The following is a 27,725-nucleotide window of genomic DNA, read 5'->3' as shown; positions in this document are numbered from 1 at the left end:
TGTGTCTTATTAGCTGTTGCCCAGAGCCCAGGCTGGAGCTGGAGAAGGACCACGCTGACCTTGCTTCCTATCCAGGGAGGGTGCTGCCTGCAGGGCTCTGCTGCCTGTCCAGAACTGGCAAATTAAACAATTGTGCTGAGCTTCTGTGAAAGGGGCCACATTCAGCCTTCAGACTTGAATGTCCAACTCAGTTACTGAGCGCATCATTCTTGCCCTCAGTGTGCTTAGTAGAAAGCCAAATTAGCCACTATCAGAAATACACACAGCTCCACCAGCTGCTGTAAATGGGCAGCTCTTTTTGCCAGAGCATGAGTTTGGCTCTGCCACTCTCAGTATAAAATGCAGGAATTAGCTTGTTTCTAACTGTCAGCACCTGGAAAGACAAGCTGAGAGCTGCAAATCTGGCTTTACTCTGCTGTCTCTCTCCTGGTGGTGAGTTGTAATGGTCCTGCTCCTCCTGGCAGAAGTTTCATGATTATGTCCCTAGCATGCAGGCGAAAGAACAATGTCCAGTTCATTTTCATGTGGTTTCTCATAGTGTGAGAAGACTCCAATTGTGCAGATTTGTGGTGTGATACAGTCATGTAGCTTATGGTGACTGTGAGTGCCTGTGGCTATCCCAGTGCCACCCCACATTGGTCATTTGCTGAACAAACTACTTATAGCTTGCTATAACACTTCATACAGCCTGAATCTGAAGGGAGTAAAGCTTTGTCTGTGTGTGTTATAGATACCTACTGCTGCTTGCCTGTAACTATGCTGTAATTATATGCTGTAATGTTATATTTAGTTTTCATAAGGAGACACTAATAGCAGTGGAGGTGTTCTGAGAAGCTGAGACAAGACACATGCAGTACACCCAAACCTTATCTAATACAGGCAATCCAAGCTCTCAGCTGACTGCAAGATCATTAACTGCCTCTCAGACTCTTCAGCTCTCAGCACTGGAAGCATTTTGCAAACAACGTATTTAAGTGTCCCAAAGCCCCTTTGAATTTTCATTTTACAAATGGGGGACTTCAAGAAGGGGGGCACAAAGCCTCAGTCATCCAAGTCCCACTGATTGCTCTGGTAAACTTGTAACAGCAAGGCCCAGACTTGCAGAAAACCAATGCCAATGGAAATATGGGTCCAGACTCTCCTTGGGGCCATTCAGCTTCCAACACCTAGCAACCTGCTCTTTCTGTGGTTGCTCTCACCATGCACTAGAAGCCTTTTGGCCTCTGTGAAAATGGCAGGTGGACAGAGAAGTGTCTGCCTATAAGCCTCTTCTCAGTCAGGAGCATGTAAGCCTCAGACAGATCCAGCATGTTCCTGTTGCATGGTGTTCCTTCCCTGGAGAAGGGGAGGACGAGGCATCTAACAACATTGATACTAATATTGACATTTCAGCACGCTGACTCCTTCCCCCTCTGCTCATTTACATGTCTCTGCAGATTACCTGCGTGTTGTGGATATTTATATGTTCAAGGAGCCTCAGGAGATCAACAAGCAGGAGCACCACACTGACAAGTACTATAACCCCAAGCTGATTGTGCGTCGGGGACAGGCTTTCCAAATCCAGATTGACTTCAACCGACCCTACCAGCCACAGTCAGACCAATTCTGGCTGGAGTTTTTGATGGGTAAGTGCCTGGCAAAGGCTGTGTCTTATCAGCAAAAAAATAGTCTCTTATAAACAGGAAAACAGCAGAAATTCATGGCTGGGTCTTTTCCTGTTATGATTGATAAACCATAAAAACAGGCTTAGCCATAGGCAATGAAGTGTTTTTCTAAACAGGGTTTGAATCCTTTCTTGAGAAAACCAGCAAAATTTCATGTGCGAGAAAAGGAGCAAAATCTGGAAATTTCTGTTTTGTAAGCTGTACTTTTTTTGAGCTTTCAAAGTTACGTCTGGTTAATGCTGTATGGCAATGTTGAAAGGTAGGTGGAACAGGAAACCTCTTTTGTTAGTGTTTAGGAGATGTAGGGAAGAGAGTCTGTTGTTTGAGGCAGGAGAGGTGACTGTATGAACTGAGATAGCAAAATATTGATTGCATAAAGAGGGGAAGTTACACTGGACAGAAGAATCTTGCAACTTTTCAGCCTGCGTTTACAAACAACTTAGTAACAAGAGACAGAGTTCAGCGACTGTGATTTTGCACCAGAAACAGAATCATAGAATCACTAAGGTTATAAAAGACCTCTAAGACCATTGAGTCTACATGTTAGCCCAGCACTGCCATGTTTACCACCAAACTATGTACCTAAGCAGGGGTGGTTATTCCACCACTTCCCTGGGCAGCCTGTTCCAATGCATGGCTACCCTTTCAGTGAAGAGATTTTTTCCCAATATCCAATCTAAACCTCCCCTGGTACAACTTGAGACTATTCCTCTTGTTCTATTGCTTGTCACCTGTGAGAACGGACCAGCCCCCTCCTTGCTACAGCCTCCTTTCAGGCAGTTGTAGAGAGTGATAAGGTCTCCTCTGAGCCACCTTTTCTGCAGGCTAAACACCCCCAGCTCCCTCAGCCACTCCTCATTGGGCTTGTGCTCCAGATCCTTCCCCAGCTCTGTTGCTCTTCTGCTGGACATGCTCCAGCACCTCAATGTCCTTGTTGCAGTGAGTGTTCCAGAACTGAGCACAGGATTTGAGGTGTGGCTCCACCAGTGCTGAGACACTTACTCAGGATGATATCAGAGACTTTCTTAATTTATTGCTGAAAGAGAGAGAGCTATTTTCCTCTCACTGAGAAGTCTTCATCAGTGACCCAGGTCCTAAGGTTCCTGTTGACTCATTGAAGGCATGGAACTAGAGAAAGGCAGGACCTCACTAGAAAAGGAGAAAAGGTAAAGGATTTCCTGCTATGCTCCAAGATGGCCCCACCAAATTCTGGTCCCTACGACACAACTCTGGGAAACACCCAGCTTCATCTAGATTGTTCTGGGGGTTTTTGTGCTAAGACATCAATGGTGTCCTTATAAAGTCTTTAAAGTAGGTTATAATTGATGTTTTAATTTACTTTCCTGTGAGATGCAGATCTGAAATTTGTAATGCTGAGTCTTTTCCATCATTGAATTATGATGATGTGACCATTTATTAGATTTGTTGCCTTCTCAAGCTAGATGGGCGTTTATCTCTTAAACATATGTGCAGTGAAAATGTTACTGGCTGAACATTTTTTTTCCATGGCTCTCTTCTTTCTAATTTAAATTAGGGTTGGGAGGCATGTTATGACAGTCCAGTGAATGATTGGCTGAACAGCCACAAGTGCCTTTAAAAATTTAATATGCATAAATATCATTAGTTCTTTTGGGATTTAATTAAATTCAAGATTGTTCCCTTAATCTTTATATGTTTAAAACAAACAGCTGTATCAAGAAGACGTGGAAAATGGAACATTTGTTTTTTATTGCACTCTGTGCAGCTTGCATTTGTTTTAATCAGATATTCTATATTGGAAGAAGAAAATTAACACTTCTTTGGACATTGCACAATCCACTTAAGCGAACACATTCACTTATTTTTCTATTGCTCTTTCCTAACACATCCATCCATGGTTTGTAGCTTGAATCTCTAAGTATGGATAAAAATACTCTCATATTCAGCCATGGTAGGAATGGGGTTAATACAGCCTGAGCCAGGGGAGTCTCTGCAATAAACACAGCTCTGAATGATTCCTTTGGAGCTAGCCCTGAGTGTGGAATGGAATTCCCTTCCCTCTTCTTCACTGTTGCTGTCCTTCCTGTGACATGGGATGGGTGTCCATGCGTGGTGGCTGACAACTGGCTGCAGATACCAGATAGGGTTCAATGCTATTGCCCTCCCGTTTTTTCTTTGCTTCTGTGAGCACCACTGCCCTCATGTTGCAAGGACTTTAATTCAGAGATTCAACTAGGAGGTGTTCAAGCTCCTCTTCTCAGAACTAGTCAACACTCAGCGCTCTGCAAATGTTTCTCTTTGTGAACTTGTGGTGAAAATGCAGTATATTTGTTCTCAGAGGCTAGCAACAGGAAGCAAAACAAACACAGTCCACAGCAGAGAAGGAAAATTCAGAAATTATATGCCTGACTCTTGCCATTTCTCCTTTTAGTATCAAGTCCAATGTTTAATGCTGAGAAGAGAAAGGAAATTTCTCTTACTTAGAAAAGACAACCGGCTGCTGAATGTCTCAGTGCTGTGCTCTCAAACCTTTTGTCAGAGGGAGCTGTGGCCATTTTCATCCAGTTTTTTTCAGTTTATCTTCCTGAAGAGCTGGCTCTCACCTCTTGTACTGCCTGAACAGCAGAACACAGACAAAAAGCTCTTGCCCAGGCTACCTGTGAGCAAGGGAGAGAGGCAGGTACCTCCAAGCAGAGTTTAACCCTGCTGTCTTAAAGTGGGATGAACTCTCTTCTGGATTTTTTTTCTTCCTCTCTTGACTCTCTCTCATAGACCAGACTCTGGCTTTAAGAACACCAAAGGCAGGGAAGTTGAATCCTGCCCTTTGGTACTGTCAGGCAGAAGCTATCCCTAGGGAGTGGCTCAGAAAACAGCCCTGCAGCAGAGGCAGCTCAAGCTCACAGAAACTTTTTGTTCTGAAAGGATTATACTTCCTAGGAATGTGCTGAGCTTGGGAGATTAAAGTGATGGACACACAGAAATATTGGCAGGCTGTTGTAAGATGACCTTTGCAAGGAGCACTCTGTGTGCCTGAATAGAAGATTTCAAATGGTGCAGCAGAACTGTTGAATAGAATAACCTCAATTGGAGGGGCCTCTGGTGGTCTCATCTCTAGCAGGTCAAAGCAGGTCCAGCTTCTCCAGCATCTCTGGATCTTTCCCTATGAGCAGGTTTTGAGTATCTCCAAGAGTGTGGATGCTTCCCCAAACAATGTGGACCAGGCTGTCCTGAACTGCAGAATATTTTGAGTGGTTCAAAGTTCTATTCTCATAAGGGATGGCTGGCCTTGATTCCCAGGGAATTCAATTGGAGCTGGGAAAACTTGAAGTCTCCTTTTGCAGGGCTGTGCCTACAGTGGAGGCTGTTTGTACAACAGTGTCTGCAAAGCTATTCAGAAGTTATTAGTTCCCAGCTCTGAGAAAGTTCCCCAAGTTGACATTAATCCATCACAGAATTTTTATCCATTAAAGACTAATTTTGATCCTGAAAAATGTGACAATTGTAATGGATTGGTCCTGTGGGTGTGCACAGAACTATTCTATTTCCGTTATTCCCTAAAATTTACTTTCCTTTCTCTTTTTTTTTTCACTCCTATTTTTTCTTCTTTTGCATCATTAAAAAGATGATTAATGAAGCAAGTAAAGCAAGTAGAGACTGCTTAATCCTTCTAATTGATAATGAATCAAGGGTGCCTGGAACAAATACTTTTTCTGTCATGTGAAACAAGATCTGAAACACTCAGAGAGCAATCTTTAATTACAATCCTTCTTAATCCACAGTCCGTTAAAATGCCATTTTCACAGAATTCAAGAGTTAAATTGTATAAATAAATATATATATGTTTGTGTGCAAATATATATATATTTGTGTATGTGTGTATATATATATATGAGAATATATAAATAGTTCACCCCAATCTCTTGGAAGTCACTTTTACAGACATTCTTCTGTGATAGTTCCTTATGACTGAAGTCGTTCTTGCTTTAACAGACTGTTTTCTGTAGAGTCATCCCTGGTGAAATTGACTGAAATGCTAACATGTGAATTATTGTAATTCAGTTTTGCACATAATCCTTTATTAAATTAGGACCATAGCTGCCTGCCAAAGTATGGAACACAATGAATGTGCCAAAAAATCCACATGGAAAAATATCCACTTATAAAGAGTAATTAGATGTAATTCCAGTTCTTGTGCTGAACCTCAGCCCTGACACAGTACCTATGGTTTGAGAGCTGCTCTGTCACCACATATTTCCTTCATTTCCATCTACTTTCTGGCTTTTACAAGAGGAAAGGTGAGCATCACCACTTGGATGAAACTTGTTTTATTGGTCTGGGGTTGTGTTGAAAAAGCCACAATAGAAGTGCAGGTGCTGTGCTTACATCTAGTTCCCCACAGTGGGATTAATTCCAGTTTGTTTGGAGCCTTAGTGAACCCAGAAGAGCCAAAGGACTTCCTCACCCATCTTGATCTGTCCTGACTCCTACCTTTGTGGTGATGGGGGTATTTTGTGTTCCTCTTAATTTTCCATAATGCAAGGCTTAGCCTGGGACACCCAGTTTGGTGTGGGTAGTACAAAGTTTCCACTGGCACTGCGGCACTGGCAGGGATTTCTCTGAAAAGCAGATGAATAATGAGATGGGCTTATACAGCCTTCAATCTTGCTTTTAGTAGTAGTTTCCAGTACGTGGCTGTAAATCCTTGAGGAGTTGATGAGTTTATATGGTGCATCCTGACTCTAATGATGTATTTCCCCACATCCTCATAAATTGCTGTCTATTTGTGTTTTCCTTAAATGGCTTCATAAATCCATATATATTGGTCTAGCCCTAAATGTTATTATGAACGTTTTATTCATTGACGCACTTCTGGAAGGGCCGTAAATTCCAGTCCCCCAGGCTACTCTCACCTTTCCACACATGTGCATGTGTGGATACCCCCCCACCCGTCCATATGCTCTCCTCAGGCTTCTATAAATCATTGGCTTCTGGCCTGAGATCAGAGGAGAGACTTACTGCTCCTTTTTCCACAGTCTTCCCAAGCCAGTTCCAGGGGGATAGTTATAAACACATCAAAGAAGCTAAGAACCTAAAGATTTTAGAGCTGATCCCATATGGCTTATTTAGGTGATACCAAATTCCCACTTACAGTCAGAGGGATATCTGAGTTCCACTAAATAACCAGAGGTCCAGTTCAGGAGATGCACACCAGAATCTATGGAGTTCTTCATACTGTCCTACAGTGTCCACTGCCTTTCCCTGTTTTCACAGCAGAGTTGGGCCAGGAAAGATTCCAGGATTATTGAGATTTTGATGATTTTGTCAAGCAGTAATTCTGCCTTAGTGGGAAGTATTGCTACCTCTGCTGTCACCTATTCTCCTCAGCAGTCTTAGGGCAGGGTGGATTGTAGCCAACAGAGGTTGGCTGGAACATGAGATGTCCCCCAGCACTAGGGATGGGATGTCAAGCTGAATCTTACTCTGGGTAAAAGTTGCTCTTTGGAAAACTTCAGATCTTCATGTTTTAGGAGATTCCTTGGCTCTATCAAGAGAATTAACCAGTCTAGAGGACACACTGTGTTGGTAGGTAACTCAGCACTGTGAGTTTATTAGATCCTCGTTTCACAAAGAAGTACAAAAAATTGAGCAGAGATGCAAAAACACCCGATGGTCTAAACTTGGAGTTTCAATTTTATGTCAGAAAAAATAATTTACTAGCAGCAGAACATATTTCCTAGAGATTGCCTCCCAGCAGACAAGAGACCTGTTTGCCAGCTCTTAACAAAAAACAAACCTCTCCACTTTCTGAACAAAGGCATTGGGGTATTCTTTTCCTCCCCTCTGGAATTCCCAGCTGGGCCCCAGAGGAGTAGAGAGGAGGGAGTCCCTTGAGGTGGTCTATGAATGCAGTATTTCATGCAAATTAGGCTTTATTAGGCTGACTTTTGCACTGCTTCAGCAGCATCAAGTGGCACATAAAATCTGGCTGTATTTTTTAGTTATTTTACTAGCTAAGGTGCATGGCTCTGATGTATGTTTTGCAATTGTAAAGTACTACAAACATTCACTGCTGGGACAGAGTAGCCAGATGTTGAGGATTCATAACTGGAGCCATGAGGAAAACTTCTTTCAAGATATTTGTGTTTACTACATTTCCAAGTTTGTATATAGCACCTCTGAAGGCAATGGAATTTGAGGGTGGTAGGAACCCAGATGAGATGTTAGAGATTTAGAGACTAATGTTTTTAACAAAAAAATATTTCTTCTTCTTGCTTCTTTTGATTGTTTGGAATTTTATGGGAGCACCTCTCCTGTTTCTTTCTAATTTGTTTTACTCTGTGTTTCATGTCATAAATCCCATATGCTAACACCTATCTCCAAGTCTGCTTGCTATCAAAAGGCTTACTCTGCTGCACTGGTGACTTCCAGCTCAAACTTATTTACCACAGTAATTATACTTCCATAAATGGTGCTGAGATAGATTTTTTTTACCCTTTATAAGAAAGAGTGCATCTAGATAAAACAAATGAACTTATAGGGAAATTGTTAATTACTGTGTGTAATCAACAACTCCAAAGGGAGACAGGTCACTTGACTTCTTGAAAAGCCAATCTTCCAAGGAGGGTTGCTAAAAAGACAAAGGCTACTGAGATACAGCTTTGTTTGCCTCCTTCTCTTCTGAGGTATCCCACTTCCATGAGGAACAAAATTCCCTGTGAAGGTCACTAGATCTCTAATCTCTGTACTACCAAACCTTCCTTCCTCCCTGCTGGAACTAAAGCTCAGTTGTGTGGGACCTATCCAAGAGCACCTGCTGGTCCCTCCAGTGTCTGTGCCAGCAGCACAGCACTAATTCAGCCCTGGCATTTATGAGCTGTTTAACACACACACACACACACACACACACACACACACACACACACATACACACACACAGCAGTGTGCATGTCTACTGGGGATCAAGGGGAAAACTAAACTACATGTAGTCAGGAGTTTCCAGGGACAGGATAGAGAAGAAGGAGGAGAATAGAACCAAGCAAGCCTTGGTTCCTGTTAGTCACTTTTAAAGAACAGCGGCAGAATTGGATAACTGGAGGAGGACCGCTCATGTTTTGACAGCTGAACTCACTGTACCTATCTGTCACCCTCTCTCTGCTGCTGTAATCCCTCTCTGGTGTGGCAGTTTTACCCAGAATTTAACACAGCTTGCCTCAGTGCCTGATGGGCCCAGAACTGACATGCTAGGGAGGAAAGGCATATGTTGGAAATATCTGACTTTGAACGCATGTGTGTGGCCACAGTTCTGTGGTTTAGATGGCTTACTATTTTGCCGCTACATAAATAGATTTTGGCAAGCTTTAACAAATGCTGCACTTTGCTCTTTGCCCCTGTAAAGTGTTTATGTGTGACAGGGGACATCCCATGCATACCCACATCCACATGTGCTGCAGTCATGGTGCCTTTTGCCATGCAGATCTTTACTCACGATTTTTTAATTTATCTTGTGAACTTCTTCAATAGCAACAGCAGCTACTTTGCTCCTCTTTTCCTAAGTGCCTGGTAACCCCAAGAAGTGTAGAGTCAAGCTGAGCTGCAACTGAAGTGAGAAGGAGCTTTAGGACCCTAGCTTAGTTAGCTACAGAAACCAGGGTGGAATAAGAAAGGATAAGAAAGAAGAAAGAAGTATCAAAGGATTGCAGACCTGTGCACTGTGCATCAGGGGAAATAGATTTGTTTGTGCCATTAGATGTTCTGTACAAGGGAGGTTTCTGTAAAAACTAATGTCTTCTGGCAGCATTGTGGCTCAGGACCTAGCACTGAAATGCAGAGTTGGAGCCCTGAGAAAGGGGGTCACTGTGAGTTCTCTCCTCTCCTCTCCTGCTTCAAAGGCAGGACAGTCAGTAGCTTCTATTCAGTACATGATATCTTTGAAGGAGCCTGTTAAAAAAAATCACACAGTGCAGGAATCTCCAGACTTTCTGAGTTCACAGGCTGGATTTTCCCATTTCCATGTGCTGTTAGAGTGAGCAGACAGGGACATCCCAACAGCATAATGTCATGCAATGACTTTGTCTGCCATAGAGCAATTGGCTGTGAAATGTCCTCATGTGAGGGCCAGGGCCTCCTACACCCAGAGAAAACGTGAGCACTGGGGAGTGAGGCAACCACAAAGAACTGGCTGTGGAGCATAGTTCAGGCTGCCAACTCGTGGTGCAAATCAGAGCTGGAGAGATCCTGAGCCAGCTAATGCTACTGGCACAATGTCAGCACCCTCCTGTCAGCATAAAAAGGGTTTATCTTGTCTACATGTCCCAGTTCTGACATGCACTCAAACTGCCTCCTGCCTCTCTGTGGGTTGGGTTAGCACCAGAGACCCTACAGAGAGTGCTCTGCCAGGCATTTACAGGCTTTTGGTAGTAAGTCTTTGGATAGTATTGAATCTTCTTCCTTGGAGACTCAGTCAGAGAATGAAATCACCACTGCATGTTACTCTGTCTGAGGAAGGGCCAACATTGCAGATATCCTAACTATGAGCCAAAGCTGGCTCTACTTTCCCACTGCAGCCAGAAATGTGTGCTCAAGATGTAGATAAAGGTGAAAAGGCCAAGCCATCCTGATAGCACTTCCCTACAGAGTTGATAAACATAGTACTGAGCCTATGTAAGAATTATTTGGCCAGCAACCTTAGCATGCAATGCCAAAGTTACTCAGCTTTATAGCACTCTAGTACCAAGACAACAGATGAGTGTAAATGAGACTAGTGTGGCTGATGCTGTCAGGTGTCTAGATGTGTGTTTACAATTCAGCTCCACAAGCTCCTAACAGAAGTAACAATTCCCTTACTCTTTCATTTACACCCCCTATTGTTCCATTTGCATTTTGTTTTGTTTGGTTTTTGGTTTGGTTTGGTTTGGTTTGCTTCTATTTCAGAAGATTAGGGAACCTGTCCCCCCTTCAAAGAAAACTTTGGAAATTGCTGACTGTGCTCTTGAAGGCTCTGCTCATCTTCCCAAACTTCCTTGTGGGTTCAGGATTTATGTAACCATTAGCAAGCACCAGATCATGATTGTCTGTCAGGAGCAAACACTGTCCTCTTGTATTCACTATTTATAACATAGTGCAAAGTATCCTGACTTCTAGGATATCCGTCCCTGGCAAACCTGCTATGTCTGCAGGGATGTAGAGCATCCCTGGTGCCCGAGAGCACCTCCTCATGAGAGAGCATGCTAATGCAGTGACCTCTTACTCTGTGGGACCAGCTGTGTGGGGCTCTGGGCTGAAAGAATCTTGCATACTCCTTCAACAGCAACTACAGCTGCTGCCCTGTCGAGCAAAAGGTATATTAGGGTGTCTTGTGGCTTTGCTTGTTTGGAAGGGAAAATGGGATTTTGAGTTTTCAGAACAAATGAGAATGGTTCTTGGCCAAACCTGCTTATGAGGTGCCAGTGGCAGTGGTCCCATAAGGATGTCTTGAAAAGTTTTGTGGCCTCTTTGAGATCCTGTCAGATTTCTATAGGCAGATTTTCTGGGAAGTGATTTTGCAGTCTTCCCATATACACGTGGCATACACAGACATGGTGGTGCAAAGTCACTGCCAGAGCACAGCTCCTCCTGTCCCCAATAGGCTCCTACACCGACATGCAGCTTCCAGCAAAGACAAGGATGTCAGTTCCTAACCATGTTAAAATAGTAATCTCTTCCCCCTCCCACCTTTCTGAAGGAGGTACAGGAGGTATTTTTAAAAGTAGCACTTGTTAACAGTTTTCGAGGATATCAGTTCAACTGCTTGGTTTGCTCTGCTGCTTTGTTTAGATTGCTTTTTTTAGAAACAGATTATGTCAAAACTAGAAGCAAAATATCAACTGTAGATGCAAGCTGGGTCATGCACAGTTGCACTACAAAGAACAAAAATGTGTTCAGCTCCCAGATCTGTTACCTCTATAGGTTCTTCTCTCTATACTGGCTTTCTTTTGATGGTTTATATTTGAAGTGTCCAGTGCTCTATCTTCTAGTGTTTTCTATTGATTTTGCTCTCTTATTCTATTCCTTTATTCTTCTGTAGGTCTTTTCCTTCCATTGTGTTCCTCACTGATCTGAATGAGTTTCATGGGTTACAGCATCCCTGGCCTGCAGGGCAAAGTGGGTTATTTATGTGCATTGAATATCTACAGAATGAAAATTCATGTGCTCAGAATAACCTCTTGGATGAAGCACAGTAGCCCCAGATTTCTCAGAAACACAAATGTCGTGGCAGCTTGCAAGTTTCAGATTTAAAGCTGGAGTTGTCCTTTCCCAAAATGTAGCAGCGTTCAAATCTGCAATTATCTCTACATGGGCAGTATAAAAATAAGCAAGCAGGAAAATGAGTTTAATTTTGAAGTTCTTAAATAGTAGGAATGAAAAATATAGAAGTCTGTCCCTCCGTCTGCCATCATTGCTTTTCATTACCCTATTTTTGAATGAGGCCGACTTTCAGCCTAAAATATGAAATGAAGAGTAGATTTGAGAATGAGATACAGAACTCATCCTTCTCACAAATGTGTCTTCTGTCTGTGCTTCTGGTTGGCTTCCAGATTTAGTTTGGCTCTACCTCAGTCTCAAGGGGTGGAGCCTCACACAACTTTGAATCCTGGCACTGTGCATGTTTACATGTAGCCTATCCATCTAGCTACTTTTAGAGTTGGCGGAGTAAAATAAGCTCCTCTGGGGTGTGATTTGTCTTACTATGAGGCAGACTCTCACGTGAGGTACTTTGGAGGCGTGTCATACTTTGGGACCCATTTCTGGCGGAGAAAGTTTGGTGATTCAGCCCCAGTGTGGTGGTTTATATTCTGGGCATCCAGAATCTAAACCACCTGAGGAGTGGATGCTCGGAGGGAACCGAGCACTGGATATCTGCATATGGACTCATTTGTGTTTCCTCCATCTGTGTGGACTTCATGAAAGAGCTCTTGGCCTCTGCTTGGCAGTGCAGTAGTGCAGAGAAGAACAGGGTTCTGCTCTGCTAAAGAGCCCCAAAGCTGATATCAGATGCACCCACAACCCTTGTTGCTAGCACACAAGCCAGAGGGCACTTGTGTGCTAGCAACAAGGGTGGTGGGTGCATCTGAACTGGGGAAGGGCTCTCACCTAAACTCCTAAACTCCTAAACTTACCAACAGTCTAGCTGGTCTTGTTGACACCAAGGCAAGGAGCAAGCTGGAGTGCAGCTTGGTGCACTAGGATAAACAATGGTGAGCAAGAAAAGCCTGGACAGCCCCTTCTCATGCTGGCAGGGCTATCTATGCTCTAGCAGTGCTCAAGCCAGTGAGACTGGAGCCTGCTGGAGAGAGGTGGGTGGGGTTGTGGGGACAGGCTGCCTGCAGGGAGCTGTTGCAGCTATTTGTCAAGTTACCAGGCCCTGTGAAGGGCAATGAGAGAGTAGGTTCTTTTTGCCCACTAAAACCTGTCACCTCCATTGAAAATAAAACAAAAGGACAGAGGACTACTGGAAAATTTAAAAACTGTCTTCACTTCTCACTCCAGGTCGCTACCCACAGCAAAACAAAGGCACCTACATCCCAATCCCAGTAGGCGGTGCACTAAAACCCGGTCAGTGGGGAGCGAAGGTTATCCACCGGGAAAACAACTCCATTCGGCTGTCCATCATGTCCTCTGCCACCTGCATCATTGGCAAGTTTCGCTTGTATGTTGCTGTCTTGACTCCCTACGGCATCCTTCGGACACGCAGGAATTCAGCGACCGACACCTACATCTTGTTCAATCCCTGGTGCCAGCGTAAGTACCTGCTCAAAGGCTTGCACTTTGTGCTGCTGGGCTCATCAGCTTTTAGGTGGGTTGGTCCAGGAATGGGGGAGTGGTACCAAGGAGGTTGGAGACATGTCAGTTTGGGTCTGGAAAATTTACAGGAACTCTGCCAAAAGTCAAGTCTTTCAGGCTGGGGAATAGCCCTGTGTAAGCAGGGTTCCATGCTGGAAACCAATTACTTCACTTTGTCTAAACTCTGCAGTTTTATGAGGCCAAGCCTGTGTTTGCCAGCTCAGGCTCCATTTCTCATAGTAAACACACCCTAAGGCTTTACTCTGACTTGAACAGGCAACACTGAGAGTCTCCACTGTGCCTGTGTGTGCCTTAAACAAGTCAATATAAGCATAATTTTTTCCAGGATTTGTTGTGGGGCAGGATGTGGTGGCTTCACATACTCTGTTGTCTTACATTACTAATTGCCACATTTGGGATTGAACATCTGAAGTCAAAATATTGTGGGAATTTAACGGGAGCTGCACAGGTTGGGTGGAGGCAGCTTGCTGTGGCATCACTGGTGGTGCCTTCCTGCTGCTACATGACATTTGCCCTTATAACTTCCCTTTTAGTGGTGACTAATTAGCAACGGTGCCCTCTCTGAGGAACAAAACATTTTGCAAATGAGCCTTTTTTTTATAATACAGTGGGTTGAAGAACAATTATTTTTTTTTTAATCTCTTAGGATCCTTGGAAGAAATCAAGCTTTATGCTGTCAGGGTTGTATTTTACCCAATGAACTCTGTGTCTGGCTTTCAGGAGAGGGCAAGGAGGACCAGAGATGTTTGGCTCTGCCTTCTGACAGGCTGTAGCACTGTCTTAGCTTCCGACACATGCAAGGCTCCAAATCACATGTATTGCAGCATATTTAGGTCACCAGCTACCTTCAATATTCTCCCGCTACCCTTCCTTCATCTTTCCATTTTTTTACCACAGTATTTGCATCAAATAATCCTGTACCAAAGAAGGGCCCTCCTACCAAGTGACAAGTAAGTTTAGCAGTATTAGTAGAGCCCATTATTCAGCTGCACTGCTGTCAGTACATGGAATGATTTGTGCTGGGTTCATTACTCGCCCCTAGTCCAAGGGAATATAAGCAATGATTAGCTTATGCATTATTTAAGAAGATATAGATTAATGCTGAATAAAGAGGAGTTCGTTAAGTGGGAATAGGAGGGAAGGGCAGGGCTGAAGGCCCTGCCACACTGTGAGATACTTCTGAAATCAGTGTAAGGTACCTCAGAGCAGTGTGCTAACAGTTTGTTCTGGAGGGTGGGCAACAGAAAGAGAGGAAACATTGCCAAAGCTATGATTAACTGTGAGCAGACAAAACTTCTCAATGTTTGTTTTGGCATCATCAGACTCACAGCTTCAGCCACGGAAGGTAGAAAGCTCTGCCTAAAGGTAGAGCACTACTTGGTTTTAGTCCTGTGTGTTTTAACAGCCAGCACAGCAATGCTGCAGAGGCTCTCTCGTCTTTGGAAAGGTATAAACCCCAGGGAAAATCTTCTCAAACTCCCTCAGTTTACCTTGTGTTTAGCAGGCAACCAGCCAGGGCTGCATGCAGTCCTAATGTGGAGAAAAGATGTGATGTGGGGGGGTTGCCTACCCCACTGTGGTGTGACTGGGACCACACAGGCTGATGTGAGGTGTCAGAGGGAAAAAGGGAAAATCGATCCCTAATTCACAACTCCTTGCCCAGCAATTCTACATGCAGACTGATCCACCATTATTCATGGTATACAGACACTTTGCTCTCCTGTGCCCTCCCTCCCTCACACCTGAGCTGAATGAGTCCAAAAGCCAGCAAGATTAAAAACCACAATATGGGAGTAAACTCACAGGGAGCAAGACATGCAGCAGTTGCCTCCAGTGGCAGGCATCTTCAAGGCTGATAGAAAAAGTCTGCCTTAGGAAAGCAAAAATATTTTCTAGGCAGCAAAGACATGTTGTGTGACCCTAGAGCCAGGGCAGGCAACTTGGGGACCACATTTCCCTCTGCAGCTTACATTTTCAGGTGTGTCTCAATGGCTTCAGGTTCTGTCCCTTGCTGAATACTGTGGTTTTCATTTCCTGCTTGTTTAATTTGGATTTAGATATATCCTCATTTCTTGTTCCTCTTTTACTCCTAGGTAGTTTGGGTAATTGGCTCCTATATCTGTCTTTCCCTCCTCTCCTTTTGTTAGAAAATCAAGGACTGTTTCTTCATGCTTTATCCCCTGGCTGGAAAAGATTTTTCAGTGGAATGACAAAAGGGTAGAAAAACTGAGGCTGTTAAAGTGCAGAGAAAACAATAGTTTGAAAATCTTCTAGGCTTGTTTGCTGGTTTAATAGCTAAGCAAAAAAGTCTGAGTGAAAAGCCTCATTAAAAAGAGAGGAGAGTGATGCCAGGAATGAATGGGGATTGTTATAGCAGGGAGCAGAGTGTCGGCCCTAGAGCCTGGTGCAGCTTTCCGACTCATCATCTCGGAGGAGCATCAATATGTCAGTATGAGCTTTTCTTTAAGACAGAGGCATTTGTGCCCTTTCTTATTACTCCTTTTCTCACTATAGTTCAGTTTTGACATATTTTCCCAGGCAGGGTTGTTTTTCTTGTCCTGCTGCTTCAGAAGAAGTTTGAATACTTTACCAGTCAAGCTACAGAGTACTTTGCTTCCAGAATCATCATATGTTTTTATATATTTTAATTCCTTTAGCTATATTTAAGACTGATAACAAAGAATGCTTTAAAGACACAGGGCCAGGTTCTCCAAAATTATATACACCAGCCCCAAACATCTGGGAATTCAGCTAACTTGTAGATTGAGATTTCAGCTACTCAGGTGAAGTTTTAATTACTTAATAAGCAAGGTAAAGTTTGTGAGGAGAGGCAGCATCCTTTCTACAGCCAGATGACATAGCTGGATAAAACAGATGTGCTTTTAGGCATGCAGAGCTCTCTTCAGTTCTGGAACAGAAGATAAAAATGGCAAGTAGTTAAGGATAACTTCTTGGAATTTAACTAAACTCTTGGCAATATCAGACTACATGAAAGCAGAGAAGAACTCCTTTGATCTGGATACTGTGAGCTCTTTCCAAGGAGCTGTGAGCTCTTTCCAAGCAGGTGCTGAGTCCCTGCAACTTTCTGCTGGGGAGCATTAAGTGCTTATCAGCAAAAGACCTTGTGCTGACTTCTGTGACTCTCTCACAGGTGGAGGTGCACAGTGTAGCTGAGTAAGTTGCAGACCCTGTGGGCTGAGGTGTGCATTTTGCTTACCCAAGCCTCATGCAAGTGGATTACATTTAAACAATTTAATATATTGCCGCTTTATTGGGTCAGCTGCATATTCCTTCTGCTTAAATGTTCTAATACAGTTTGAGGATTAGTAACATGTGGTTGACTCTGGACTCATCTCACATGTTACCAGTCATCCAAATCTGGCCCAATAACATTTTATTACTTTTATGGGTAAATCTTAAATTTGATTGCTTGTGCCATAGATTCCAAATGGGCAAAATTCACACAGAGCTTCACCCTTCTGCTACATTAATGTAGGCAAGTACTAGCACTATTCAAGGCAGCATACTGACCTTGATCCTGAGTAGAGTGTGTTTTGTAGATAGTGTGTTTTGTGTTTTGTTTTGCATTGACCTCTTGCAGCTTGGGGTTTGTCACAGCACTGTCCTCTTCCCAACATGAGCCCTGTGGGTTCCAGTTGAGGCCCAGCCTCACATTCCTGGATTCCCTCAGGAGCACATTGAAGGGAGGCTGGGGGCTCAGGGCAAGCCTGCTGCTTCCACTTCCACCTGTCTGCTGGTGCTGCTGCGCTCAGCTGTCACTGTCTGCATGAAGAAATGGCTTTTCCAGTGCCACAGGGTGGCTGAGCTGGGTTTAGGGTCCCTCCATGCCGAGTATAACTCATTCCCTTTCCCAAATATAAAGGGTTACTCTGCATTCCTCATGTCTTTAGCAAGGGACTCCTCACCTGCAGTGCTGTCTTCACGTGAAGTGCATTTTCACCTTTCCCAACTTCAAACAGAGTAGCATGGAAGCTAATTTGCTTCTTTGTAGCATTGCTGGTGTCTCAGTAAATTCCCAGGATAAAAGTGAGTAAAAAAACCTCTGAACTGCTAGAGAAAAAGAACAAACAAACCCAGCACATTTCTGTGGAATTCTTCTGTTTGTCAGATGTGAGCCTCCACTTGCACAAAATAATTAGGAGTTGCATTATGTAGAGCATGCTTAGCATCAAAGTAGTCACAAATGCCTCATATTTTTTTTCTAAACAGTCTCAAGGGCAGTGAAAGCTGTCAAAAATCAAAGCAGCTGGCTTCCCTATAAAACACAAAAGACCTTTTTACCTTATCAAAAACACAAATATTTAAAATATTCGACAGAGAAGTTAATCAATTTTCATCTGATTTAGCAAAGATCATGCAGTCTCAAAATAGCATAAGCATCTCAATTGATACCAGCAAGATCAATGTTGATATTTTTAATCCCCAAAAGAAAACAACAGCTGTCAAGAAGGCATATGCACACACTTCACTGAATGTGTAACTGTACAGAAGAAGGTGTGAATTCTCCTTCTTTAAATGAACTCTATGTACTATTTGTATGAACAGACTTTAATAAAATCCAGTGCTCAGTGAGAGAATGCAGATAATCGTTCAGTGAGCAAATCAGGCAAATCCAGCCTAATGAAACAGAGCCTACATGATCTATAACACCTGCCATATTTTTAGTGGGATGTTATACAGAACCTGTTGGACCACAAAAAAATCATGTAATATACAGTTTCATAAGTGTATGAGAGTCCCTGCTTGCAGAAATGGCTGCAGCCTTTTCATTCACTGTCAAGTTTGAACACTCTCTTTCACCTTGTAGCCTCTGAATTAGCAAACTTATGATCATCCGCTTTGTACACGACTGCAGCTTTTCACTACCCTAGGTCACGGGTACTGAAAAGCTTACAAACTTCTTAGTGGCCCTGGCTTTAGAAGGCAGGTGAATATCACCCTGCCAAGTGGGTCTCACACCTGTCTACTTTAGGTAAAACTCCATGGAACCTGCTGTTCCTCTGCTTGCTCCAAGTTGTACTTAGTCTTCAGGGCCTGGACTGCAACTGCCATAAAGCATAACAGCAAGCACTGATCTCATCAAATGCAATGCAGGCTCCTTGAATTTAACCTCTGCTTCTCTAGCTTTTTTTTTTTATTAATTTTTTTTATTTTTAATTTTGTAAGTTTCTTAATTTTAAATTTTTTTAATTTTTATTTTTAAAATAAATTTTAAATTTTAAAATTTTGTAATATTTATAATGTTTAAAATTATTTGTAAATTATTTTTATTTTTAAAATTTTTAAAATTATATTAAAATTATTTTTAAATTTTTAAATTTATTTTATTTTGAAATGTTAAAAAATTTTTAAATTTTTTAATTATTTTATTTTTTAATTATATTTTTAATTTTTGTTTTAATTTTTAAAATTTTATTTATTTTAATTTTTTTAATTTTTAAATTTTTTAAACATTTTTTTTGTTTGTTTGGTTGTGGGTTTTTTTGGGCTCAGGTTTTAGCTTATTTTTGGCCAAATTGCAGATTCATGGAGAAATGAAGAAGCTTTTGAGGATGAGGTTTACACGAAAGCTGATTTGCATTTCAACAAAACAGAGCAAATCAATAGGCTTTTAAAAGTTAAATGATCCTCTAGTAATTTGTAATGGTGTGCTGAAGAAATCTACTATGACAGTAGTGAGTGTAGTTTTGTACTTGCTCATATCAAGCTGTTGGAAATTTCCTTTAAATTGCTATCTGGAACCACAGTACTGATTTCTTCAAATTAATGCATTTCCCTGGTATTAATTGTTAACGTGTATCTTTTACTCTCAAAATACAAGCATTGGCACAAGAAAGAAATCTTTAACTATTCTAGAATCTCAGCATTGCAGCCTGCTTCATACTTCCCTGTGAATGTCTGAATGGTTTCCTGTCATTCAGGGTTCCTTATGAACGTTAATAATGAGTTATTTACACATGTAAATCATATTTGCAAGTCAAGTATGTATGCATATGCTCTTGATTTTTGATATAAGTCTAGTCTAGAATGTACCTTTTGTATATGTTTTGATAAAGACCTCATGCAATTACTTCTAGGTCTCACTTAGACACTTGTGAATATGAATTTCTCCTCATATTACCTGATCAGTCAAGCTATGTGGGGAAGGGATGTTCCAGTCAATAAGTAATGCACAGAAAAGGCAACCAAACCTTTCTTTTAATATGTTAGAAAAACTGTATTCCATTTTTTTCATGCACTACAGATTTTTCTTTAGATCTCTTGACCTGAGCTGTTTTCAATTAACATTAATAGGTTTGAAATTGTTCTTTGATCTGTTTATATAGATGCAGAATTGCATCATGGTGCTCCAACTTTTAAATTAGTTGTACACACTAATAACAAAATTCTTGATGAGATGTGACATTTTAATCATACTTTACAGATCCTGAGAAAAACTGGCAGGAGTTGCCAGCACTTTTCCATCTTGCATGTTTTTAAGTTGTATATCATATTCCTAACTAGAGGGGTACTTTTCAGCAAAAATGAATGTATTATATGCTAAGATGTTTTATCTATGTGAAAATTAGGCACTTGTACTAATATTTATTTTTGGTAAACTAATGCAGTAGATGCTGTGTACCTGGATGATGAGAAAGAAAGGGAAGAATATGTCCTGAATGATGTTGGTATTGTATTCCATGGAAACGCTGAAGATGTAAAATCAAGAAGCTGGAGTTACGGGCAGGTGAGCAGTTTAGATCTCCTCTGGATGCTCCCAGTAGGACAGCAAATGAGTTTAATTGACACCAGACTGTGGCTGAGACTGTGGGCTCTGGAATGCATTATTGGTTTCTCCTTCAGAAAGATAAGGGGTATCATTTTAAAATTGCATGAAGTGGGTGTATGCCTAATCCAGAAAAGCAATATTATAATAGCAGATATTTAAAGACCTTGTTTCAGGGGCATATTTCAGATACTAAGAGGCTGCCTGTTGGAAGTTATAATCATTAGCTGAGGTTTCCACAGGGCAGAGGTATTTCTGCTGCTGCATTATTGCTGCTTCAGGATCAAATCAATTTATGAAAGGTAGAGTTGTTTGTTTGGCTTTTTTTCATTTTTTGACAACAGGTTGTATTGCTTTTTGACTTTTCTTTTTAGCTTTAGCAACTGGGTGGAAATAATTTTGTTATTTTTGGGGATCAGATAGTCACAAGGTTCCCATGACAAAGTAGTGTTTAATTCCAAAGTTCTAAATTCTCTCACCCTTTTCTGCCTGGGCTTGATATCATCAGTCTCCAGTGGTCTCTTGCAGTCTGGGGAAGACACCCTGCACTAGGCTGGAGTGGGGTATTGGTGTGCCTTCAATAACACAGAATCATAGAATAATTTGAGTTGGAAGGGATTTTTAAAGATCATCTGTTTCCACCACCCCACCATGGACACGAACACCTTCCATTAAACCAGGTGCTCAGATTCCTATCCAGCCTGGCCTGGAGCACTTCCACGGATGGACCACCCACAGCTTCTCTGGGTAGCCTGTTCCAGCAATTTACCACCATCATTGAAAAAACCTTCTCCTTTATATGTAATCAAAACCAACCCTCTTTTAGTTTAGAACCACTACCCCTTGTTTCAGACTTTTTACTTGCCTATTTTACCTCAACTTTCTCATAAGAGCTACCCAGCCTAAAAATCCCCACAGGATGGAAGAATTAATTTATTGTGTTAGAATGGGAAAAAGGCATTGCCAAGCAGAACTGAAATTGTAGCAAAGCTATAATCCTAGCTGTCACTCAGAGGGGCTCCAATAGACAGATATTGGACATGGTCAATTTGTCTCATCTCATCTGTTGATTTTCACAACAGCACAATTAAGAAGGTATTTCCTTACTACTGTGGTGATGGATCCGTTCAGTTTTTGTGGTACCTCCCCTAGCACAGCCTTGCAGAAGGGTCCTTACAACCTGCTTTTTCTCTCTCAGCTAAATACCACCTCAAAGCTTGAGCAGGATGGATTGCCAACGTGCTTGCCCTGGAGAGCTCTTTGAACTCACATCTCTCTTTTTTTCCTAATTTAAGGGTACAGTTTCATCTTTTTTTCCCTGTGGCAGCACTGCATTAGGGAGTTCCTGCCTCTGCACCATTCCTTTGGTTGTGTCAGTGCAGTTGTTTGCAGGGGCTGACTGGTTTCCTGACTGAGACAAAAACAACCCATAAATAAGGAGCGGGGAAGAAATTCCATAAACTGCTGGTGCCTCTGATATAAGAGATGTGGAGCCAGCTCCTGAGGCCAAAGCTGGGCTTGCATGTAAGCTGACCAAAAATGCCCCCTCCTGGCCCTTCTTTCCCCCTGCAAGCACTTGTGCAGCCGTGCCGTGACTCAGACTGGAGAGCTGATCTAGCTGAATAAGCATCTCCTTGATTTTTTTTTCCCCTGGGTAATTTCTGGGTTTGCTCTGTTCCTAGATTTGGGATTCACTCCATGACAGATGTAAGGGGGAGGGAGAGAGGGGAATAAGCAGCTGGGGTGGAAGATGCTGCCTAAACCAGATGCTGGATTTATGTCCTAAGATGTTAAATTTATGGCCTATGATGGCTTGGTCCGAGGTGTTTATATTCTGGGATTCTGGCATCTTCCTGACACAAATACCAGCCTTCCTTGAGAAACTGCATTATTTATTTGGTTTTGCTAGGAGGTAGTTCTGCCTGGGAAGTTAGGGCCATTCCATAGTCCTTTGTCATGTACTTTGGAAATGGAAATTCCTGTGTTGGTTGAAATCAGAGGACCTGATTTTCACCCCATGCTGTGGTGCATCTTTTGATATTGGTTGCCCATGTGAAAGCTGATTGTGGCAGATGTATCTCAACAGGTCCAAGCCAAGAGCTTTAATTGAATTAATAATTTTGTAGGAGTTTAACAGACAGGTCAATCTGCAAAGGAACAGAAAAATATTCTTGTGGTTCCCTTGCTTTCAGTGAAAGGGAGGATAGAGTGTTCCTGATCTTACCCTGTCCATTTCCAACCATTAAAGACACATTTTTGGCAGTCCTAGATGTTAAAAACAGCAGCATTTCTGTGAGTAAAAGCACTAGCAGAAAGGCCTATATTATGATATATCATACAATTATGCTTTTTATATTTATGATATATAGCCCTTTACAACATGTAAGTAAAAAGCACAAGGCCACACAGAGTCAAAGAGGTGAAAGGTACATGGTCATATACAAAACTGCAGATAGACTAGTTCGTGGTAATGTTCTTAAGCTAAAAAATTACTTAGGACAATGACAGCTGGAAGCTTTAACCCAGGTTGTGAATTGAAAAGGAGCATAGAGTTCAAAACTGGTCGGAGATGGTTTTCAAATCTATTGTCTGTAATGAGAAGCATCAACACGAGAGAAAAAAAATGCAAGAAATGTGGACAGAGGAAGAGAAAAACCCAGAACAATTGAAACATGGCAATGAATGAGGATGGAGGTATTCCTTGTAACATGACTGTGATCCCTCCTAGGAAAGTGTAAAAGGCAGTCACTCAGAAAATTCCATGGAGAATCCAGGGGAAATTTGGGTTTTGAAGAAATCTAGGCACATAGGAATTCTCTAGCTGAAAAATGTCAGAAGTTGGATGCTATATTGATCATTTAATGTTGACTTTTGGTTTTGTGAGAAGAAGAAATGAAAACAAGTGAACATAGAGTTCTGTTGCCATCATGGCTTCTCTCAAGTCCACACATTGATCTGCTCGAGCCTGGAAACCCAAAAAACTGTGCCCATGTAATTCTACAGCACATGCATTTGGTCAGGTCAGACCACAGGCAACATGAGATCACATCTGCCTGCAACTGACTGTGAGAAACACAGCCTCAAGTCAACCAGTGCAAAAAGTGATACAGCCTCTTTACTTTGGTTTAAATGGAAGATGATCTATTGGAAACAGTTTAGCATGCAGGTGGGTGCCCAGGACAGCTACATGTGCTGCTCTGTAAAACAAGGCATGACTGTGTGCACTTCACCTAGGTGCTTTCTCGTGCCTTATTTTCCACCTGCATTTTTTCCCAGGTGGTTTTACCAAAGTTCCTTCCTCCTGAAAAAGGTTTATTTTCATTTCAGCTTCAATGGAATAGACAGGGACTGTGCCTGAATCAGGTTCACCCAACTGTCCTAGCTGCCCTGCCTACTACTTCTCGGGTTCCTCTGATATTTCAGAGATGCTCAGCCTTGTAACTGCTATTTTTCTATTCCACTTCCCTCTAGGTAGGATTTTCTTGCCAAGAATGAGGGCAGAAAACTGATTTAATTTGATTAATTATTTTTAAAATTCCTCAATAGTCAAGAAGGGTAAAACTGGCCTTAGCATTAAGGCTACTCTGAATCCTACACTACTCCAAAAGTGTAAGCCAGGTAGCCCTTGCAGCTTGTTCTTTCTTCCCTGTTAATCCAGTTATTTCACTAGCATTCATGTCACTTTGTAAATGCTAAGGTGGAAGGCAACAACCCTGATAGCTATTTATTTCCTCTTTATTCTTTCTGTATACACTGGCAAGATTGACAGTGTCTCATAAACTGTAGATGAGAAAAGTTTAATTTGCAGGGTAAACCTCTTACTGATCTAACCCGGGCCTGATTAATTGAAGTGCAGATAGCAGATTTTGATCCTGGCAAAAGATTGTTGGGCCAGACTCGAAGAAAAGTGAATTTGAGCCTGGAATGACAGCTGCAAGGGCCCAGAGTTCACATTTTCTGTTGTGAGGATTCTCCTTGGGAGAGAGGTTCTCCACAGCACAGTCATTGACCCGACATTATTTGCATCACATTCCAGTAGAGAGGACTGGGATGTGCAATTATTCAGCTTCCCAGTAATGACAAAATACTAGTAGTAGGTCTCTGAGAAACACTGATCCTTGTTTTCCTATTCCCAAACACCATTAATTCAGTTTTGCTCAGACTATAAAGTGATCACTAGCGAATATCTGCTCCAGAGAAAGTAATTCAGTGCAAATGTGGGTGATAATAAGAGAGGTGTGCTGCCTTGGAGGATGCTTGCTGAAAAGGATCCATATGGCAGCGGTATCCTCAAGGCAGAAGCAAAGGACTTCCATTGGCCAGGAAATGGCTGAAGATGTTGAAACACGATGTGCTTCCCCTTTCTTGGCTTATGCCAGAGCTCAGTGTCTAGGATGTCACTTCTATCCCTCCCGTCTTCCCTGCTGTATCAGCAGCAGTCTTTACTCTTTGAGCCTTCCTTTTCAGCTCTCTGACCTCACTCTTCATTCTCCTCTCCCCAGACTGCCTAAGCAGCAGTTTGATCTGGGACCTTTCTCACTTTCTTCAGGAGGTAAAATTCAGGATGGCCTTATCTGCCAAGGAGCCCTAAGCCAGGCTGTAGAGAGTTAGGAAATCAATCCAGCTCTAGTAGCAGCTTGAGAGCAAAAACCCTATTAGCATGAATCATATCTTTCAGGATACAAGCACAGAACATAAAACCTAACACCATGAAGTTTCTGTCACAGCCTTGAATGTTGGTATAAGTTTGTGTATCTAGAAAGTATTTGTTTTATTATTGTGCATTTCCTGTCTGCTGCCATTTTCCAGGGGACAGAGGTATTTTCCTTTGTTATGCAGTTTCTTCTGAGGAAAATGAAATACATAGCGGGGGAAGTTCTGTGACAAATGGTTTCTGGTCTATTTAGACACCTCTGCCCTCAATTCATTCTTGTGCTTGTTCATGCTAGATTGAAAAAAATGTACCTTTTCACTCTATTTTTGAAGAAGACTGCTTTAGGTTACTTGGTATTTTTGATGTCTAAATTTTTTAGACCAGGTTTAATCTATATAATAAGCTTTTGGCTTGTCAATTTAAAACAGATTTTAAAAATGACTTTGAAATATAAGAGTCTTCAAATTATCACTGGCAAACCTCTTATTGTTCAAGTTCTCAGCAATGCACTGGCTGTGTCAGAGAAGCCCTGGAATTAGCAGGTCTGGAATCTATGAAGGACATAAAGTCCTTTGCAAGTAGACAAGCTTCTTGTAGTTATTATTATATACCCTCCTATTATATACTTGTTAGCACTTAAAATTTCATGTCCTGTCACAAAGTCTGTGTTGTCATTTCAACCTTCTGGAAACTGGACTGAGATTGAATTGAAAATTATACTCTCTTCCCTCACAGACTCTCACATTTTAAATTTTTTTCCCACACATGGGTGACTATTCCAGAAGAAAATTTCTATTGTTAAACACAGAGCTTTGATGTGACCAGCTAATTTTGAAACTGATCAGCAATTACAACAACAGGGAAAAATAGCTTTGCCTGTTCTTTCCAGAATAAAAAGTGAGTCGATTTTTCCCCTGTGGCCCTTTTTATTTTCTTTTATCTAGTTTGAAGAAAACGTTCTGGATGCTTGCCTGTTCCTGATGGACAAGGCAGAACTGGAGCTCTCTGGTCGTGGAAACCCAATCAAAATCTGCCGTGTTGCCTCAGCAGTGGTATGTAATGGATGCCTAATATGTGTCAGAAAGGACGCATAAATCAAAGCTGTGCTGATTTAACTGGCCCTCTTGCCCTGACATGCTCTCTCCAACACACAACAGATCAGTTGTCCATTCTGACAATTGTCCATTCTGGGGTCTGACATTTTATTTCTCTCCACTAAGGTTCAAGCAACTGCTGTTGGCTTATTGCCTTTTCCTGAGAATTGTGCCTCACTGGTGGGAAAACCACTTTTAGACATTACACTCCAGGCATAAGTGTTTCTTATGTGACAATGTGCTCATTTTCCAGTAGCTAATATAATTGAGAAAGCAGTTTCTGCTATGGGTGGAATTTTGGATGGGGAACTGAGGGACTTTATGTGGACTCCAGCGCTAACCTCAATGGAGTCTTAGAGCACTGCAATGGTGCGTGTTGTTTTGCCTGATCCAAGCCCCGAATGACCTAATCCAGCTGAGAACAATCATATAAGTGGGCTGCTTTGGCCCCAGAGGAAAACACTGTGGGAACTGTCCTCTTTAACATGAGGTCCACATACCCCAGTCAGAATGAAAGTACCTAAAATAACTGAGGAGACTATCCAGACCTTCATTCTTTCCAGCTGCCAGGCACCAGGAATCATGCTATGGGTGCAAGAGCAGTCCTATCCCTAATACTCAAGATACTAGACTCATCCAGGTTGTGGAAGACAGAGGCTGAGTCCTCTCTTTTGCTTTATTAGAGGTCTGAACTGGTGCTTTCTGCTTCCCAGAATAATACTCTAGTCACTGAGCTAGAGTAATTAGATGTTCTACTGAGCCAGCTACTAAAATAGACTGTCCACAAAACATGGCTGCTGGAGATAGATGATTCCTTAACACATTTGTTATAGAACTTGCCCAGGCTTTAAGAAAATGAGGTCTTTGTCTTAGAAGACATTGAAGTGGAATCTCCAGCCCCTCAATCTTGGATGTTAAATAGAATAGCTTCAGCAAGAAGTATTGAGAACACCTCTACTTCTCTTTGTCTTGTAACATTTTAGTTAGTTCTTTCACCCCAGACATTGGAAATACAGCTTTGGACCTTTATATAGAAGAAAGAATCAAATGTGGTTTCCTCATCCCTGAACTAGTAGATGCAAAAGTCCCTCATGTAAGGAATGTGAAAGCCCTCAGAACAGAATTGAACAAAGTCTATGAATCCAAATAGGGTTTGGATATTAGTTGGGTTTTGAGCCACTTGACATTTTAGAGAAATGGAGGAGTTTACCATTGAAAATCCAGGACTCAGTAGACTTTGGAGCTGATCTGCAGAATTGGGCCATAACTGGGCAGAGGGTTTGGTCATTGAAATCTGGACCTGAGTAATAAGTGGGCAAGAGATGCTGAAATCCCACCTGTGCTACTTAATCTCATTCTTGCTCAGTTTGAAATGCGGTAGAGTTGAGCTTGTCTGAAGATATGCACCCCCCCATGCTGGAATCCTTCTGAGGCTTTCTGGCACAGCAGAGCAGGTAGAGTCCCTCTCTTCTTCCACTCATCACAGTCAGAGTAGAGAGTGAAGATCAACATGCTGTCCTGTCCTTGAAGTGATTCTTTCTTTGGCATGTTTCCTACGCTGGTGAGATGGGCATAACCTCTTAACCCGTTGGTTATGACTCTGAATACTTATCTTAGTTCAGTCCTAAGGTTCACAGGAAGTCGATTTTCTAATTATAAAAGAGTAGTTAATGCAGCCAAAAGCTTTTAAATGAGAATTGTGATTT

The 27,725-nt window shown here is 42.0% G+C and overlaps 1 protein-coding gene across 2 annotated transcripts in view; it reads left to right on the top strand.

Annotated features, from left to right (window-relative positions):
• F13A1 (coagulation factor XIII A chain) overlaps positions 1-27,725 on the top strand; it is a 59,854-nt gene that overhangs the window by 5,958 nt on the left and 26,171 nt on the right. For both annotated transcript variants that reach the window (XM_054284961.1, XM_054284960.1), the window contains exons 3-6: positions 1,437-1,625; positions 13,170-13,421; positions 20,114-20,232; positions 25,870-25,977. In XM_054284961.1, the coding sequence (XP_054140936.1) occupies positions 1,437-1,625; positions 13,170-13,421; positions 20,114-20,232; positions 25,870-25,977 (668 nt within the window). The remainder of the gene's footprint in view (positions 1-1,436; positions 1,626-13,169; positions 13,422-20,113; positions 20,233-25,869; positions 25,978-27,725) is intronic.

Source organism: Melozone crissalis, unplaced genomic scaffold (genome assembly GCF_028551555.1).
Source record: "Melozone crissalis strain CALT ecotype California unplaced genomic scaffold, PUWL_Pcris_2 ptg000042l_1, whole genome shotgun sequence".
Lineage (NCBI taxonomy): Eukaryota > Metazoa > Chordata > Aves > Passeriformes > Passerellidae > Melozone > Melozone crissalis.
Note: the sequence above shows the minus strand (reverse complement) of the source record. Positions and strands in the feature narration are given on the sequence as shown.